Genomic DNA, 19314 nt, shown 5'->3' with positions numbered 1-19314 from the left:
TATTATCTATCTCGTTCTATGCAAACTATTAGTCCTACAGAGAAAATGAACAGAACGCTTTTGTAGGAAATTTAATGTAGTTAAATTCTGTACTGGGATACGTTTTCCCTGGTGGCTAGAGTTGTGCAGTTGTCCAAGAAAAACACATGTGAAGGTACGATTTTCTTGAATAATTCGATAACTATGGCGTCTAGTGAACATGTATCCCAGTAGAAAATTTATTGTTGTTGTGATCTTCAGTCCTGAGACTGGTTTGATGCAGCTCTCCATGCCACTCTATCCTCTACAAACTTCATCTCCCAGTACCTACTGCAACCTACATCCTTCTGAATCTGCTTCGTGTATTCATCTCTTGGTCTCCCTCTACGATTTTTACCCTCGACGGTGCCCTGAAATACTAAATTGGTGATCCCTTGTTGCCTCAGAACATGTCCTACCAACCGATCCCTTCTTCTAGTCAAGTTGTGCCACAAACTCCTCTTCTCCCCAATTCTATTCAATATCTCCTCATTAGTTATGTGATCTACCCATCTAATCTTCAGCATTCTTCTGTAGCACCACATTTGGAAAGCTTCTATTCACTTCCTGTCCAAACTATTTATCGTCCACGTTTCGCTTCCATACATGGCTACACTCCATACAAATACTTTCAGAAACGACTTCATTACAGTTAAATCTATACTCGATGTTAACAAATTTCTCTTCTTCAGAAACGTTCTTCTTGCCATTGCCAGTCTACATTTTATATCGTCTCTACTTTGACCATCATCAGTTATTTTGCTCCCCAAACAGCAAAACTCCTTTACTAATTTAAGTGTCTCCTTTCCTAATCTAATTCCCTCAGCATCATCCGACGTAATTCGACTACATTCCATTATCCTCGTTTTGATTTTGTTGATGTTCATCTTATATCCTCCTTTCAAGACATTGTCCATTCCGTTCAACTGCTCTTCCAAGTCCTTTGCAAACCTCAGAGTTTTTATTTCTTCTCCATGGATTTTAATACCTACGCCGCATTTTTCTTTTGTTTCCTTTACTGCTTGCTCAATATACAGATTGAATAACATTGCGGTGAGGCTACAACCCTGTCTCACTCCCTTCCCAACCACTGCTTCCCTTTCATGCCTCTCGACTCTTATAACTGCCATCTGGTTTCTGTACAAATTGTAAATAGCCTCTCGCTCCCTGTATTTTACCCCTGCCACCTTCGGAATTTGAAAGAGAGTATTCCAGTCAATATTGTCAAAAGCTTTCTCTAGGTCTACAGATGCTAGAAATGTTGGTTTGCCTTTCCTTAATCTATTTTGTAAGATAAGCCGTAGGGTCAGTATTGCCTCACGTGTTCCAACATTTCTACGGAATCCAAACTGATCTTCCCCGAGGTCGGCTTCTACCAGTTTTTCCATTCATCTGTAAAGAATTCGCGATAGTATTTTGCAGCCGTGACTTATTAAACTGATAGTTTGGTAATTTTCACATCTGTCAACACCCGCTCTCTTTGGGATTGGAAGTATTATATTCTTCTTGAAGTCTGATGGTATTTCTCATGTCTAATACATCTTGCTCACCAGATGGTTGAGTTTTGCCAGGCCTGGCTCTCCCAAGGCCATCAGTAGTTCTAATGGAATGTTGTCTACTCCCAGGACCTTGTTTCGACTTAAGTCTTTCAGTGCTCTGTCAAACTCTTCACGCATTAAATTTCCTACAAAAACGGATATTCATTTTTCCTTAGTGAGTGAGAGAATACGAAAATCTTTCACGTGGTTTTTAAAAATGTTGAGGGTTGCATAAAACACACAGGTAGGGGCAAGTGAATTACTCTTGTAGCGTATGAGAGGAAAACGGCTGGCCGCAGACAGAGAAAACATTTGGCGGCTGCTGTGACACCTGAGAGAGCCACGCGAGAGCCAACAGCAGGTCTTCGGCGTGCGTTCCAGTCCGCCCTGGGCCTCCAGCGCCATAATGAGCCCGCGGGCTCCAATAATTAGCCCTGCCGGCGCTGCGGACGTGCTGACCCCAGACGCAGCCAACAACACGGCCAGCCCAGCTGGGTCATGACACAGGGCACGGCACACACTGCACTGCCTAACCGACACTGGCTCACATGGAAGACAGCGCATCCTCTTCCACATCTTCATGTGGACATCTCGAATCAGCACTAAGGTTTTCTCCCGTGCCATTCACAGAGGTGACTGAGAAAAATGATTGTTAACACGCCCCTTAGCGAGCTGCCCTTAGTCTCCATTCGCACAAAGCAATGGATTCTATCGACTGGGGATGTCAAATTGATTCCATATATCTAGATTTCTAAAAGGCTTTTAACGCCATTCCTCACATGAGACTTCTAATCAAATTCCGTGCCTATGGCGTATCGCTTCAGCTGTGTGACTGGATCCGAGATTTCCTCTCAGACAATTTACAGTTCATGGTAACTGACAAAAGTCATCGAGTAAAACAGAAGTGATATCCGATGTTTCCAAACAGGCCCTGTGCTGTTCCTATTCTATATAAACGATTTAGGAGACGATCAGAGCATCCCTTTTAGATTGATGGCAGATGGTGCTGTCATTCACCGTCTATTAAAACCATCTGATGATCAAAACTATTTGCAAAATGGCCATACACATGACCACAAAAATAAATCCGCTAATATCGATTACGCCACAAATCATACAAATTCTAAGACTGTCAATTCGCCTAAATATCTAGGAATTACAAATATGAACAACTAAAGTTGGAACGATCACATAGATAATGCTGTGGGAAAAGCAAATCAACGGCTACGTTTTCTTGCCAGAACGCTTACAAGATGCAACAGATGTACTAAAGAGACTGCCTATCTCGCGCTTGTTCGATTTCTGCTAGAGTATAGCTGGGCTGCATGGGATCCATACCAAATAGAATTGACAAAGTTACGATGACAGTCCTTAAAACAAAGGCGTTTTTCGCTGGAGCGAGATCTTTTCACGAAATTTGAACCGCCAACTTTGTCCTCTAACCGTGAAAACATTTTACTGTACAAAACCTACATAGGGAGAAATGATCATCATCGTAAAACAACAGAAAGTAGAGCTCGCACATAATGATGCAAGTATTCATTTTCCCCACGCGCTGTTAGAGTTTGGGACGATAGAGAAACATTCTGAAGGTTGTTCGATGAACGATCTGCCACGTACTTACGTGCGAATTGCAGAGTAGTCGTGCAGATGTGGTTGTAGATGTAGATGAATGACCCAAAATGTACCACTTACGACAGTTGTGTCATAGTTTTTTAACGAAGCATTTGAAGATTTGATGCCGTCAACTTCGGAATACTGCTTGAAGAGATGCGACAGCAATTCTTCTGTAATAATGCGCTGAAGTGCTTTGGCAGCTACTCCAAAATCCGACAATAGCGAGTTGTCTGTGCAAATGAAAAGTCGCCTTGGAACGAACTGTATCAGAAGTGTCACAGAGCTCGTATTTGTCCCTTATGCGGCAGTGTGGTACTGTATGGAATGCCGCCTGGAAGTCAAGGAAGGCAACACCGAACTGGGTGACGACTGTTACTGCTTCCTGGGTCCTGTGAACGAACAGAACGAGCTGGGTCACAAGCGATCGTTGCTTGCAAGACCTTTCGTCATTCCTAGAAACCCAAATTTCCGATCTCCTAAAATATCGTAATACGCGAGCATAAAACATGCCTCAAAATTCTACAACAGACCGACGCCAGATGTGTACGTCTGTTCGACGATTCTTCTTGAAACCGGGATGACGAAAATTATCTAATAAATAAAAATATTGCATGAATTAACCTGTTTCTGATTGTAAGCCTGAGCCGTGATAATAAATGAACTTTCGTAATGAAACTTGTACTGTCGTAATCTGAAACCCAAGCTACACTATAAAAGTAATTAATTGTTATAATGAAAAGGGAAGTACTTTATACTGTAAAAGTTAGCAGTCTGACTGCAAGAATTTTGAACAGTATAAACTGCCTGGATAATTTACTTGGATATGAAACCTAGAGTAATTGACTTTGCAAAATGTGATCACAAAAACTGTCTCTGAATAACATAAGTTGGCCATGATTGAATAAATAAAAAAAATCTTAATCTTTTTTTCTCCCAATTCTGTTCTGCACAAATCTGGATAACGCGTTGCAGTACAGCTCTGTCTTGCGCGGCTATGCTAAAGCTGAAAAACACTGTATCTACACAGAGACACGCTAAAGCTGAAAAACACTGTATGTACACAGAGACACGCGAGAGGTGCAATGACTTCTCTGTTAATTGAAAATTGAACAGTTTATCGTACATACTTGGTTGTATGATCCATTAAAAAGAACTGCGAGAGAAAGATTGGTAAGAAAATGAAATGTGTGCAAAAATGACAACACTATATTTTTTTGTATGTTGAGAAAAAAGTGCTCAAGGCAGATTTTTAATTTAGTGAACTTCTCAACATCCGAACAATACACATACCTATCTCTCAAGTCTAACAACTTTCAGTACAATAACCAAGTTAGGTCGATGGGGCAGCAATAGTGAAAAAAAAGTAACACCGTTATTGTATTTGCTTGACATTCCATTAGATTTATTCCTTCACAAACCTGTTTCATAATCATATTGATTCAACAAAATGATAAACTGAGACATTAAATTTGAATCATAATACTGCCATAGCTTCCTCACTCTAACACTGCTAAACATTATCAGCCTAACTCTAACACAGCTGAACTTCGACTGCCTCACTCTGCCAAAGCTTGTTTGACCTCTTCTGCCAACGTTCCATTTCTAATCCATTACGTATGGAAACATTTCTGTGTGTCTTTCTCGCATTCACAGCATCAAATTTGCACCTGGCGGCCAAAATTGGAACTAATTTTTTCCAGCGTAGATCGGTCCCGCATGAACGCGTTAGTATACCTACGAAGTTTTGCTGCAAATACAACAATTACAGCCCACACTGTACATCTGTGAGTAGCTGCATTTTAATTATAACCACCCGGTATTTTACTCACTTCGTTACTTGTACTGGTTCGCATTTTTACCAACGCATATCATTCGCCCGCTGGAATTCGTACGTGCCTAGTCAAGACAACATGAGAGAGCGTCCACTGTATTCTCCCTAAGTCGGCGTGTAGAGAAATACTTTCAAAGGAGATGGGCTATGCTGCAATAACGCTTGCAACGGTCCAGCCGCTGAGTGAAAGTTATTTTATTCGATTCCGCCCCAATTCTCTTGTGTGCCGTCCCTGCATATATCTCCATCCCTCCCGCCCCCCTATCCCGTCATCCCTTCCTGTTTCCTGTGGAAGATCTCCCTCAGGAAGTAAACAGACCAGCTCCACGCCGCCCCACAGGCTATGTGGACAACAGTGAGAGACGCTGGTGGTAAGAATGTCATCTGCTAGTACGATCTCAGCCGGCATTCGCTTTCCACAGGCAATTTGGGTTTGCTGCTAACAGCTCCGTACTTGCAGGCTAGAAAGTTGCGTAGGTCACACTAGTACTCTACTGAATTACAGACCTATAGCTCTGACATCGATTTGCACTAGGATTTTGGAACATACATTGTGTACGAACATAACGAGTTACCTCGAACAAAACGATCTGTTTACACATAGCACGGATTAAGAAAATACCACTCTTGTGAAAAACAACTAGTTCTTCATTCACACGAAGTAATGAGTACTATTGACAGGGGAATTCAAATTGATTCCATATCTCTAGACTTGCAGAAGGCTTTTGAGACCATTTCACATAAGCAGCATTTAATTAAATTGCTTGCATATGGAGTATCGACAGAGTTGAGCGAATGGATTCGTGATTTATTGTCAGAAAGGTCACAGGTCGTAGTAACTGACGGAAAGTTATCGAGTACAACAGACGTGATATCTGGTGGATTACTCTACTATTCCTAATCTATGCAAGCTATTTAGGAGACCACATGAGCAACAGTCTTAGATGTTTGCAGATGATGCTGTCGTTTACCGTTTAGTAATGTCATGAGAAGATCAAAAACTCATGCAAAATGATTTAGACGAGAAATCTCTATTGTGCGAATAGTAGCAATTACTCTACACAATGAAGGGCATCCAGAAGAGTACTAAAAGGAATCTGTTAAATTTCAGTTATACTATAAATCACATAATTCTAACGTCTGTGATTTCAACCAAATACCGGGTAATTACAATCACGAACAACTTGAATTGTAAGGATCACATGGAAAATTTTGTGAGGATGTCGAACCAAAGATGTGTTTTATTGACAGAAGACTTAGAAGATGCAGCAAATCTGCTAAAGAGACTACTTATTGTCCGTTGTTCGTCCTCTTCAGGATACTGCTGGAAAGTGGGGGGGGGGGGGGGGAGGGGATGGTATCCGTAAGGGAACACATCGAAGAAGTTCAGAGAAAGGCAGCTCGTTTTGTACTATCACTAAGCAGGGGAGAGAGTGTCACGGATATAATACCCGAGTTGCGATGGCAATCATTAAAATAAAGACGATTTTTGTCGCGTCGAGATCGACAGAAGAAATTTCAATCAACAACTCTCTCCTCCGAATACAAAAACAATTTGTTGAAGCCCATCTACATAGGGAGAAACGATCATCGTAATAAAATAAGAGAGACGCGCGGCTCCCCCCCCCCCCCCCCCCCCGTTGGAGGTTCGAGTCCTCCCTCGGGCATGTGTGTGTGTGTGTGTGTGTGTGTGTGTGTGTTGTGATTAGGATAAGTTAGATTAAGTAGTGCGTAACCCTGGGGACCGATGACCTAAGCAATTTGGTTCTATAGTCCTTACCACAAATATCCAATAAAATAAGAGAAATCAGAGCTCTCACAGAAAGATCTGAGTGTTCCTTTTTCTCACGCTAATCTAAATGGAAGGGCAGAGAAATAGCCTCTGAAAGTGATTCTACGAGCCCCCTGCGATGCTCTTAAGTGTGTATTGAAGAGTAGTCTTGAAAATATAGATGTAGGCGGACGGAAATATTCAATCTCCTTTATGTCGTCATCTACGTTTCTCCTGTTTACTCCTACGCTACCACTATCACTACCACGCGTTACGCTGCTAGAAGCGTCGTAACGAAATATGAGACAGTCTCTGACACATTGTAGCAGCCTTACTTTTTTCCATTCACCCGTACGTTAATCCTTCACAATTTTTGTGCAGTACGTACTGGCCGTTGCGTTAATCAAAGAGTAAATATCACCGCAAATTAGGATAAGTCAAGCACAGTCTTCGGGCAAAGCAGGTATACATTTTTTAAGGTTTGGCAAGGTCAGAATTTAGTTGTTACATCAAAAAACAGTTGTGTGTACTAACTTACGGCGTATGCAATGAACTACTGCTTGCCGGCCGCTGTGGCCTAGCGGTTCTAGGCGCTTCAGTCCGGAACCGCGCTGCTGCTACGGTCACAGGTTCGAATCCTGCCTCGGGCATGGATGTGTGTGATGTCTTTAGGTTAGTTAGGTTTAAGTAGTTTCAAGTTCTAGGGGACTGATGACCTCAGATGTTATGTCCCATAGTGCTTAGAGCCATTTGAACTATTGCTTAGTGAGAATCCATTTATTTACTCTCAGAACAATGTGTAATTTGTTTTGGTGCAACGCATCACTAAAGTCATAGCTTTTTATGCAATACTTAGTAGAAAAGAGAACAGTAAGGAAACCAGCATACAAACGAAACGATCGTTAAAAGCAAGACAGATGTTTGTTCTGTTCGAATGGTTTTCGAATCAGAATATATTTACTGCTCATTTTTTTCCGCCAGGAATTCACGGTTTTTGCCTTGCTCATCATTACCTTTGTTACGAACATTAGTGCTCTCGGTAGCTTTGCTAACATGAACAACTCGAGGACGGCCCATTATGCACACAGAGTGCGACACCCGCAATACAGGAACGTGACTGCTCGCATTAGTAAAAAACTATTTGTCGTGGCGCAGAGGCGAGGCAAAAAGGTAATAACCGGTGGCTCGTCTACACAACCACATGAGAAACGACACACAGAAGTATTTTTAGTATTGGAACGAACGAGTCCACTCCTGTACGGAATAAAACGGGTAGTACCTCGAAGGCGACCGCCACTACCTAAGTTACTGCTACTAAAATGGCACGTTATCAACATTTAAGTGAGTTTGAACGTGGTCTTATAGTCGGCGCGCGAAGGATGGGACACAGCATCGCCGAGGTAGTCATGAAATGGACATTTTTCAGTACGACCACTCCACGAGTGTACCATGAATATCAGGAATCTGGTAAAACATCAAATCTCCTACATCGCTGTGGCGGGCAAAAGATCCTTCAAGAACGGACCAATAACGACTGAAGAAAATCGTTCAGCATGACAAAAATGGAACCCTTTCGGAAATTGCTGCAGATTTCAGTGCCGGGCCATCAAAAAGTGTCAACGTGCGAACCATTCAACGAAACATCATCGATATGGCCTTTCGGAGCTGAAGGTCCACTCGTGTACTCTTGATGACTGCACAACAAAAAGCTTTACGCCTCGCCGGGGTCCCGTCAACAACGACATTGGACTGTTGACGACTGGAAACATGTTGCCTGGTCGGATGTGTCTCGTTTCCAATTGTATCGAGCGGATGGACTTGTACGGGTAAGGAAAGAACCTCATGAATCTATGGACCCTGCAAGTAAGTAGGGCTGGCGGAGGCTCTGTAATGGTGAGAGGCGTGTGCAGTTGGGGTGATATGGGGCCCCTGATACTTCTAGATACGACTCTGACAGGTAACACGTACGTAAGCATCCTGTCTGATCACCTGCGTCCATTCCTGTCCACTGTGCATTCCGACGGATTTGGGCAATTCCAGCAGGACAATGCGGCACCCCACACGTCCAGAATTGCTACAGAGTGGCCCCACGAACACTCTTGTGATTTTAAACACTTCCGCTGTCCACCAGACTCCCCAGACATGAACATTATTGAGCTTATCTGGGATGCCTTGCAACGTGCTGTTCAGGAGAGATCTCCAGCCCCTCCTACTCCCATATATTTATGGACAGTCCTGCAGGATTCATGGTGTCAATTCCCTTCAGCTTACTTCAGACATTAGTCGAGTCCATACCACGTCGTGTTGCGGCACTTCTGCGTGCTCGCATGGCCCTATACGATATTAGGCAGGTGTACCTGTTTCTTTGGCTCTTCAGTGTAATTAAAATGTAAAAAAATGAACTCCGAGCATGAAATTTTGTGATGCTGTCAGTTATTCTCTACGTATTCACTCTTTAATACGACACATTTTTGCCAACTGTAACGGCTCAAACACCGATAGTCGGGACCGCAGGCCAGCTACCGAAAGCAGTCCGCATTTACTGTCCAATGCCCTGCCTGCTCAGCAGCATCAGAAAACACTGGCGCTTCCTGGTGAGGGACGTCACACAGATTCCAGTCGGATGTTCCACCGACCTACCCTTTACGCCACACAAGGCCATCGAACCCACTCCAGATGTTTCGACGCGGTCTCGATACTGGGGGCCTGCCGCAGCTGTTAGCAAGTCCAAACTGGATTTAAACCAGCAGGACGAGCCCGTCAGCAAGTAGTCACAGCTTGGGCGTTCGGTAAAGCGCAGCCTTTGCCGGTCGTCGCCGCATCTATGACACCGCCTCCGCTGGGCCGCGAACCAACGGCTTCTGCGCCGCATCGCAACCCCTCAGCCCTCAGCCGCCATCCGCCAGTATGCTGCGGTACCCGGGCTGCCGCTACCCTCCACTGGAAACGCCTGCGCCGGCACTCCCATCTCAGTCTGCTGGCGTCCGTGGATTACGTTCCGTCGCATGCAGTCTGTTTCAAATGTGCTGAACGACTCCGCTCGTGTTCATCAATAAAGTGTTCTTTCAGCTGATCGGCTACCTTCTTCGTCCACTCCATGGCCAACCTCCAGCAGAGAACCACTAGCCCTCTCCAACCCTGCAGTAATAGCTTGATACCAGACGATGAATGATTTGTCGGAAACCTTCGTTGTAGAAGTCTGCATTTTGGATGTTTACGAAACGTGCCATCTTGAAAATCACTTTGTCGTCATTGTGGAAATGCCTGCCACACGATGGTTTCTTCATCCAAGAAAAGAGGTACAATATCAGGAGAATATTGAGTTAAGTTGGAATTTGATAGCCCAAACAAGCAGCACGTGTGGCCGTGTGCTGCGCAGAATGATGTGGAGCGTTGCTGTATAGCGGAAGCACCCACTTCGGCAGCTGCTCGTGACTCTTCGTCTTGACAGCCTATTGTAGCCAAAGCAGGAGATTTCTGTAGTATGCTGCTATGAAGGTTTGCGCCCTCCGAGCATGATCTTCATCAGCACATCATGGCAGATCCAGGAACACTCAGCGTCACTTTGCCCGATGACGAATGGGACCTCATCGTTTTTGGCATTTCCGCTGCCCTGCTTGCTCCTTTGTCTCTGAGTCATAGCAGTACATGTCCACGGAGATTAGGCGGCTACAAGAAGTCGCCTGGACTGACCTCACACAGCTGCAACATTTCCACTTCTGCCTCGGTTCTGATGGATTTTTGAACGGGCGTGAGCAATCGTGTAGCCCAGTGGGCGACGACCTCTGTCGCGTTCAAAATGACAAAAAGTAACCCATCACTGTTTTCGCTTTTTCGACTATCGCTACTATTGTGATACGTCCTCCAGTTCTCGTGTGATTCCCTATTCTTCGCAGGGAAACTGCGAGTCTCTTCGTTCTTCGACATTCAGTCTTGTTTCACCACAATGGAAGCGTCCGTGCCACCAGGCACTGCGTCATATTGTTGTGCATTGTTGCTGTACGCTTACACTAGTTCAGCATGGGCTGTTGCTCTATAACCTCTTTCAAATGCAGAAAACTAATTAGTGCACGATACTGCATTTTATCAGCGACCTGCACCATTTAATTTGGCTCTTCGAGCGGCGTGTCATGGTCTCGTGGCACGGGAATTTAAATTTATTCCTGGACTATCACTGTCTCCTTTGTCACAGCCACAGCCTCCTTCGTTGTGTCCTTCTACTACTACTAGTACTACTACTACTACTACTACTACTACAACAATCTCCTTTAACTGTCACTGTCTCCATCTTACATAATGCTACTATCTCATTCCTTCTTTCCTTTTTCCTTCTTTCCCTTACTACTACTATCTCTTTCCGTCTTTCCCACTGCTGCTGTCTCTTCTCACTCTTACTAAGCCTCTCTTCCCCCTTGTCAGTGTCATAGACTCCCTATCACTCATTATCTCTAGCTCTCACACAGTTTTACATTCTTCTCTTTATTCCTCTCCCAATAAAAAAATGGAACGGATCTCCGGATATCATGTGAGAAAAGGGGAAGCTGAGTTTCGCGCGAGCGAAGCATTCTGAATCCGTGTTGATTAGTGGACAGTAGCTCGTACATCTCAAAGGCCGCTTGAGATCATGCGAAAACTTCCTACAGATAGCTCATTATTGCAGCAAGTATACGCCCCTTTTCTCGTAATGTAACAAAAAAAATTTCACATTCGTATCTTCTCTTTGTCGGTGCGAGAAAATTCAGAAAACAATTGAACGGTAGTGGCTTCCCAGATACAATATGAGCTCTTAGCTTTAAGGTCTTTATTGGATCAGTTTATAAAAATATACACTAACACCAAATAGGTAATTAATACAATGAGACATTATACTGGGGACCAAATTCTCTGACTGACGTACATTAATTGGGCATTGTAGTAAAGAAGGAACGAAGTTACGCTGAATGATAGTGAATATCAAAAGTGAAATAAATGTCGGAGGTTTGGAAATGAAATAGGAGGAAGTAAATTAAAATTCAGTGGAAATGATAGGATGACTATGAGGAGTTATTAGAAAAGGTGATTTATAATTTTAAGTGGTTCAAACATTTACGATTAACAATGCTTGTGGAGAATAATATACAGTAAATGACCTATACGTTGTTTCATTTAAGCTTTAGTGGTTTTCATTGGAAAATTTATAGAACAGCACTGACTAGAGTGAAATATATAGCCAATTAAGTGGGTAATATGAATACGCACTGTAGCTTGTTACGGTTCACATTTCGTCTAATAAACAGTACTGCACAATGTGATTCAGTTGTGCCTAGCTGTGAGCTTCAATGCAGTCTGCAACACCTTCAAATGCCACAGCCAAGTTTTTTATATTGCCTCGCTCCCTTGCACAAATTATTAGTCGTACAGAAGAAATGAACAGGACCCTTTTGTAGGAAATTGAATGTAACTATATTTATACTGGGATACGTTTTTGCTAGATGTTGCAGTTTTCAAATTATTCAAGAAAAACACACAAACGTGGCTTTGAAACGGGGTTTTCTTGAATAACTCGAAAACCATGCCTTCAGCCGAATCGTGGCCCAGTACAAAATTTAATTGCATGAAATTTCCTACAAAAATGCCCTGCTCATTTTTTCTGTGGGGCTAATACACTCCTGGAAATTGAAATAAGAACACCGTGAATTCATTGTCCCAGGAAGGGGAAACTTTATTGACACATTCCTGGGGTCAGATACATCACATGATCACACTGACAGAACCACAGGCACATAGACACAGGCAACAGAGCATGCACAATGTCGGCACTAGTACAGTGTATATCCACCTTTCGCAGCAATGCAGGCTGCTATTCTCCCATGGAGACGATCGTAGAGATGCTGGATGTAGTCCTGTGGAACGGCTTGCCATGCCATTTCCACCTGGCGCCTCAGTTGCACCAGCGTTCGTGCTGGACGTGCAGACCGCGTGAGACGACGCTTCATCCAGTCCCAAACATGCTCAATGGAGGACAGATCCGGAGATCTTGCTGGCCAGGGTAGTTGACTTACACCTTCTAGAGCACGTTGGGTGGCACGGGATACATGCGGACGTGCATTGTCCTGTTGAAACAGCAAGTTCCCTTGCCGGTCTAGGAATGGTAGAACGATGGGTTCGATGACGGTTTGGATGTACCGTGCACTATTCAGTGTCCCCTCGACGATCACCAGTGGTGTACGGCCAGTGTAGGAGATCGCTCCCCACACCATGACGCCGGGTGTTGGCCCTGTGTGCCTCGGTCGTATGCAGTCCTGATTGTGGCGCTCACCTGCACGGCGCCAAACACGCATACGACCATCATTGGCACCAAGGCAGAAGCGACTCTCATCGCTGAAGACGACACGTCTCCATTCGTCCCTCCATTCACGCCTGTCGCGACACCACTGGAGGCGGGCTGCACGATGTTGGGGCGTGAGCGGAAGACGGTCTAACGGTGTGCGGGACCGTAGCCCAGCTTCATGGAGACGGTTGCGAATGGTCCTCGCCGATACCCCAGGAGCAACAGTGTCCCTAATTTGCTGGGAAGTGGCGGTGCGGTCCCCTACGGCACTGCGTAGGATCCTACGGTCTTGGCGTGCATCCGTGCGTCGCTGCGGTCCGGTCCCACGTCGACGGGCACGTGCACCTTCCGCCGACCACTGGCGACAACATCGATGTACTGTGGAGACCTCACGCCCCACGTGTTGAGCAATTCGGCGGTACGTCCACCCGGCCTCCCGCATGCCCACTATATACCCTCGCTCAAAGTCCGTCAACTGCACATACGGTTCACGTCCACGCTGTCGCGGCATGCTACCAGTGTTAAAGACTGCGATGGAGCTCCGTATGCCACGGCAAACTGGCTGACACTGACGGCGGCGGTGCACAAATGCTGCGCAGCTAGCGCCATTCGACGGCCAACACCGCGGTTCCTGGTGTGTCCGCTGTGCCGTGCGTGTGATCATTGCTTGTACAGCCCTCTCGCAGTGTCCGGAGCAAGTATGTTGGGTCTGACACACCGGTGTCAATGTGTTCTTTTTTCCATTTCCAGGAGTGTAGTTTCCACATACCAAGAGAGAGAATATGAAGATCTTGTGTGCGGTTTTTGAATGCGTTGCGGGTTGCATAAAACTCACAGGTAGGGCCATCTGAATCACGCTACAAGTGCCGTTCACCCGAATTTTTGAATATAAACTGTGCACAACCTATTATCTTACAAATTGCAATGACCATTTTTAAAGTGTATTAAATTTTTGACAGTGATTTGAGATTGGAACAGCTTTTAATGTCTCCTTGTTTACCTGTCTGTACATGAGTTCTTCAGTCTCAACTAAATAATTTCCGAGTGTCTTTGATTAAATCTGCGGCTGATAATAACGTCTGAAATACGGGCAAGAGCGGGAGGGAACTTTACAGTCGTGGTCTGTTGGTGTTGCAGTTTCGCTGGACAGCTGACCTCTGCCGCCAGCTCCATGGGTCGCCATCCAGGCCAGGGCAGCGAGCCGAACCTAATCAGGTGAGTGCGAGTCAAAGCCGCGCCTCTGCGCTGCGTTGCGCCGTGCCGCACGCATTATTATTATTAGCTGCCGTTGCGGCCAGCGAGCCTGCAGCCGGCCGGTGGCTCTGTCCTGCAACGGGTTAGTCAGCTCCATCCCGAGGGCAATGCTGATAAATAACTGAGCAGCTTTTCCTTTATCACGATAGTGTTCTCTGCGCAGCAGCTAGCAAACTGAAACAGATATCGCCAGAAATATGGCCGACAATCTTACATTCACACTTGTGCAGCTATTCACAGAGGCCCAATTTAAGTTGTAATTATCATATGGCAGAGAAACTTGTTAGAGATTCTAATGCCGTAATAAATTTACGGAGGAGAAAAAATAGTTCCAATTTCGGACACTAGGTGCAAATCTGGCGCTGTGAATGCAAGAAAGACGTAAAGAAGTGATTAGATTAGATTCAGTTTTCATTCCGTAGACTAAAAAATGAGATGCTCGTGGGTGTGGAACATGTCATAAAGTATAATATAAAAAACATAGAATTTTTGAATATAATATTAACTTCCCTGATCATTTGTCTGGAGGTTGACAAGATATGTCAATACATTACTACATCGTCACAATGAAACATATTTGTGCGCTTCTACTAAATTTATCATACATAAAATATCTAACCTTGACAGTTGCGACCAAGTGATATCAAATCTGAATTGTAACAGACATTTTTACTTAAGGTGGTCTAGAAGTAACTATTACAATATTCATGTATACAGTAGAAGCAGCTGCCTACCAAAATGTTTGTAATGGTTGCTGGCAATTTATTGCAAATGTGTGTTCCTGAATATTGGACCTCTTTTTGGGCCAAGGTAAGTGGTTTTAGATTTTTATGTAGATTGTTCTTATTCCTTATATTCATACTATGTATTCTTCTATTGACTGCAAACAGAGACATATTACTTGCATCAAATTTCATTAAGGAATAAATATACTTAGAAGCAAGAGTTAAAATTCTCAGTTCCTCGAACAGATTTGTACAAGTTGTTATTGAATTTACTCCAAAAATTAGCCACATTACACGCTTTTGCACTATAAAAAACTTTTTCTCAGTTTGACAGGTTAGCCCAGAATATGATCCCATATGACATAACAGAATGAAAGTAAGCAAAGTATGCAAGCCTTTATATATATAGCAAATTATTTGGGTGCTTCAGCAATTCTGTGGTGTCCCCTTCCCAACTGAACTTATTATCGAGTTGTAATCACAGAAATTTAACACAGTCAACCTCTACTGTCTGCATGTTTACTTATGTTACACACATGGTTGAAGTAAATCTCTCGCAGGCTCTGAACTGCATACAGTGATTCTCTTCAAAGTATAATGGCAGTGAATTATCTTTAAACGGTTTATTAATACCAGTGAAAATTTGATTAGGAGCCTTTTCTAAATCTGTACATGACTTGCTATGTATTGATATGTTTGTATCATCTGAAGAAAAATCGAACTTAACATTTGGCAGTGTAATAGACGAGAGGTCATTAATGTACACAGGAAGAAACAACAGACCCATGATGGAACCTTGAGGAACACCACATGTAATTAACTCCCAAACAGATGAAGACTGATTTCGCAACGACATTCTTTGTTTCCTGTTACTTAGGTAACACGTGAACCATTTTGTAGCACCGCCAGTGACGTCAAAATATTCCAGTTTACTTAAAAGAATTCTGGGGTTGACACATTCAAAGGCTTCAGACAAGTCACAGAATTGTCAGTACTCTCTAATTTGTTGTCTAATGAATTAAGTAAATTCCCACTGTGTATGTAAATGCCCTTCTCTATAATGGAACCCTTAAGGAACCCAAACTGTGACTTGGACAATATATCATGTGCAGTCAGATGCTTAAGAAGACACTTGAACAATAAGTTTCCAAATATTTTCGAATAAGCCTGATAAAGTGAAATTGGTCGATAGTTTGACGGTATCTCCATAACCCTCTTCTTGCAAAGAGGCTTAACTTTAGCATCTTTTGGAAAGTCTGGAAATGTTCAGAGATTGATCAAATTCAACTCTCTCAAACACTCTTTGATTACCATCATTTATATGTTATTGTACCCACTAGAATACTTTGATTTTAAGGATTTTGTGAAGGATGCTACTTCTTTGGGAGAAGTGAATGTCATTTCCATTTTACTGGAATTATTTGTAGACACTGGCCTCAGATATTCTACTGCACCGGTTATTAAACCTGATAGCCGTGAGTAACAGAAACACAGTTCTTGTTTAAGAGGTTTGCGACACAACATGCACGTGTTACCAATATCTCATTTATTTTCAGACCTGTCTGTTCCTCTTCCCTTCTGGACCTACCTGTCTGTGTCTTCACTGTATTCCATATACTTTTTATTTTGTTGCATGGTGTAACTATCTTTGTGTCATAACAAAGCTGCTTAGAGTTCTGGAATAGTTACTGCAATATTTTGCAGTATTCTTTGTAATGAACTCTAATGCCAACATCAGAGCTGTCCCTGGATGGTAGATACAAGTTCATTTTTGTCCTATATGATACCCTTATTCCTTGTGAAATCCATGTTTGATTTTTAGGCTTATGTTCTATTTGAGTAACCGTTAGGGGAAAACAGTTTTCAAATGAGGAAGTAATTTCAATATCGAATACTTCTAATTTTCCGTTTGACTTAGAAGTATTGTAAACATCTATCAACTCCGTATATTTGAGCACTCTCCTAAAATTCTCAATTTTTGACCGATTTATTACCCTCCTGTACTCAGAATTAAGAGGTTTTATACCCTGAAAAATCTTAGCATTTAACATTATATGCTGCGTGTCGTGACCAGATAGCCCATTTGCTATTGATTTTGTGACACGACTTTTTTCCCTATGTTTGACTACAAAGATATTATGACTAGCAGTCACAGACCATTGACATACCCTAGTTGCAAAGTTCATGGTAGGAATTAAACTGGATGACACTTAATGATTGCAATAATTATTTACTGACAGAGCTTTTCAATAAATCCACATTAAAATCGTCAGCAACCACTGTTTCCTTGTTCTTTACTGTGATATGGGACAACAGTGCTTCTAGACTTTTTATGAAGACGTATTTCCTGAAGGTGCTTTGTATATTCTTACTATTATTTGATATACTACTTTTGTTGGTCGGGCTTCTAAGTGCTCCTCTAAGCAAAATTTATCAGTATGAAAATTCTTGGAATTAAAACAGTTTCTGCCAAATGTAGCAACTCCTCCTTGCTCCATATTTTCCGTACAAAAGTAAGAGGCTAAATATTTAACATACCTACGCCAGTGTTCATATGGTGTAATGGATTAGGACGGGACGTGGGCAGAAAATGTCAAACAAGTGAGAAAAGCATAATGCTGACTTTATTATTAACAGACATTTACACAGTTTTTTCAATAGTCTACCAAGTTTGGCGGAGGCTTGTCAGGTTTTTCATGTCTAAACATGCTGTAATTTTTCCACGGCTCTTAGTTAACGTCAGTTAACATCCACGAGCTAAATTTCAGTTGCCGTCATGAACTGGAAGCTACATAAAAAGTAACGAAAAGGTGAATTTCTTGCTTGGTGCTTGCGGCTAAGAGATGGATATTCCTGGGTCTCGTTAGTAGCTATTATGGCGAGAGTTTTGCACATGGTCGGAGAAAGTGTGGCCATCTCGTTGTCACAGTCTTCATTGAAGAGGGACCTCAGAAGTTTTGTAAAAATACGAACTTAACATTTGTTTTTTGAAGCTCTTTCTTTTAATTTCTAGTAAGTATTTGGAATACATCTTTCTGATCCTATTCGAGTTTCAAAAAACATTCTACACATTCAATCTCGCCTTGTAGGTGATGGCAAGTCCTGTGAATGTTGCGTTTGTTGCTAGGGGGCTGTACAAAAGACGCCAACTGAAGTTATCTGGAAAAATGAGAAATAAATACATTATATTTATCATGTGTCACGCGGTTTTTCTGTTTCGCGCGAACAGGTTCCTTTTCCTTCTAGATTCTTGATAAAGTTATAATTCTGATTCAATGGCAGCTGCATTTCGAAACCTCCATGACAAACAACTAAAACTGCTTCAGATCTACGTGGTACGACGAAATGCTTCAACCGGCAGACAGAGGAATTTCTCATGAATGGAAGACATTTTAGAGAATATTACGAGACAAAATTTTCGCGAAGGGATCATCGCAGTTTCCAATCTACCAGCGTGACAACAGTTTCAAATTGGAGTCGCTGGTGCAGTTTCCCCCGCCTCGGTTTCAAAATATGATTAAATACGCATGGCACTTCCCAAAATATACCGATATTATGCTGGATTGTTTCCTAACTCCTGTTCATTTTATTTAAAACCGTACGCCTGCGGCATGTAGAGATCTCAAATGTCGGCCATAGTTCTCTATCGACTGTGCACAAACAATACATGTTCGCAACATTGGCTCAATATTTCACAGTTTTGTAGTAGTTACAGTGAATAAGACTAACGTTTACGTATTAAAAACATTATTTTTATTTGTGTTTAGTCGACAGTAATTTGGAAGATATGTTATGAATAAAAAGTAAGTTATTTTTTTCTTCGACTATTTAATTGTTACGATCGCTTTCAACGCTCGCTTCGCAAGCAACTGGAAGCAGTGACAAAAGTGTGTTGTGTTGCAACAGCGACACAATTCAAGGCCGTACACCAGGCAGTTTCAAGCGTGGAAACCGTGATGCCGGCCGGTGTGGCCGAGCGGTTCTAGGCGTTTCAGTCTGGAATCGCGCGACCACTACGGTCGCAAGTTCGAATCCTGCCTCGGGCGTGGATGTGTATGATGTCCTTAGGTTAGGTTTGAGTAGTTCTAAGTTCCCATACCTCATCGGCTTTTAACGTTTTATGAGTTTTTTGTTGCTGTGAGTGCTTAGTATGTTCTTCGAGTCTTTGTAGGCAGATTGTAGTTTTGTTGCTTTCTAAAGAAAAGATATTCGAATCAGAGATATCCGAACATCTAACGACTAGGAAGGTG

General features: G+C 42.9%; 1 protein-coding gene across 1 annotated transcript in view; it reads left to right on the top strand.

The window, feature by feature from the left end:
* LOC124799094 overlaps positions 1–19314 on the top strand; it is a 704063-nt gene that overhangs the window by 263268 nt on the left and 421481 nt on the right. Inside the window, exon 3 of the mRNA XM_047262633.1 lies at positions 14223–14300. Within this exon, the coding sequence (XP_047118589.1) occupies positions 14223–14300 (78 nt within the window). The remainder of the gene's footprint in view (positions 1–14222; positions 14301–19314) is intronic.

This window comes from Schistocerca piceifrons, chromosome 5, assembly GCF_021461385.2.
Source record: "Schistocerca piceifrons isolate TAMUIC-IGC-003096 chromosome 5, iqSchPice1.1, whole genome shotgun sequence".
Taxonomy (NCBI): domain Eukaryota; kingdom Metazoa; phylum Arthropoda; class Insecta; order Orthoptera; family Acrididae; genus Schistocerca; species Schistocerca piceifrons.
Note: the sequence above shows the minus strand (reverse complement) of the source record. Positions and strands in the feature narration are given on the sequence as shown.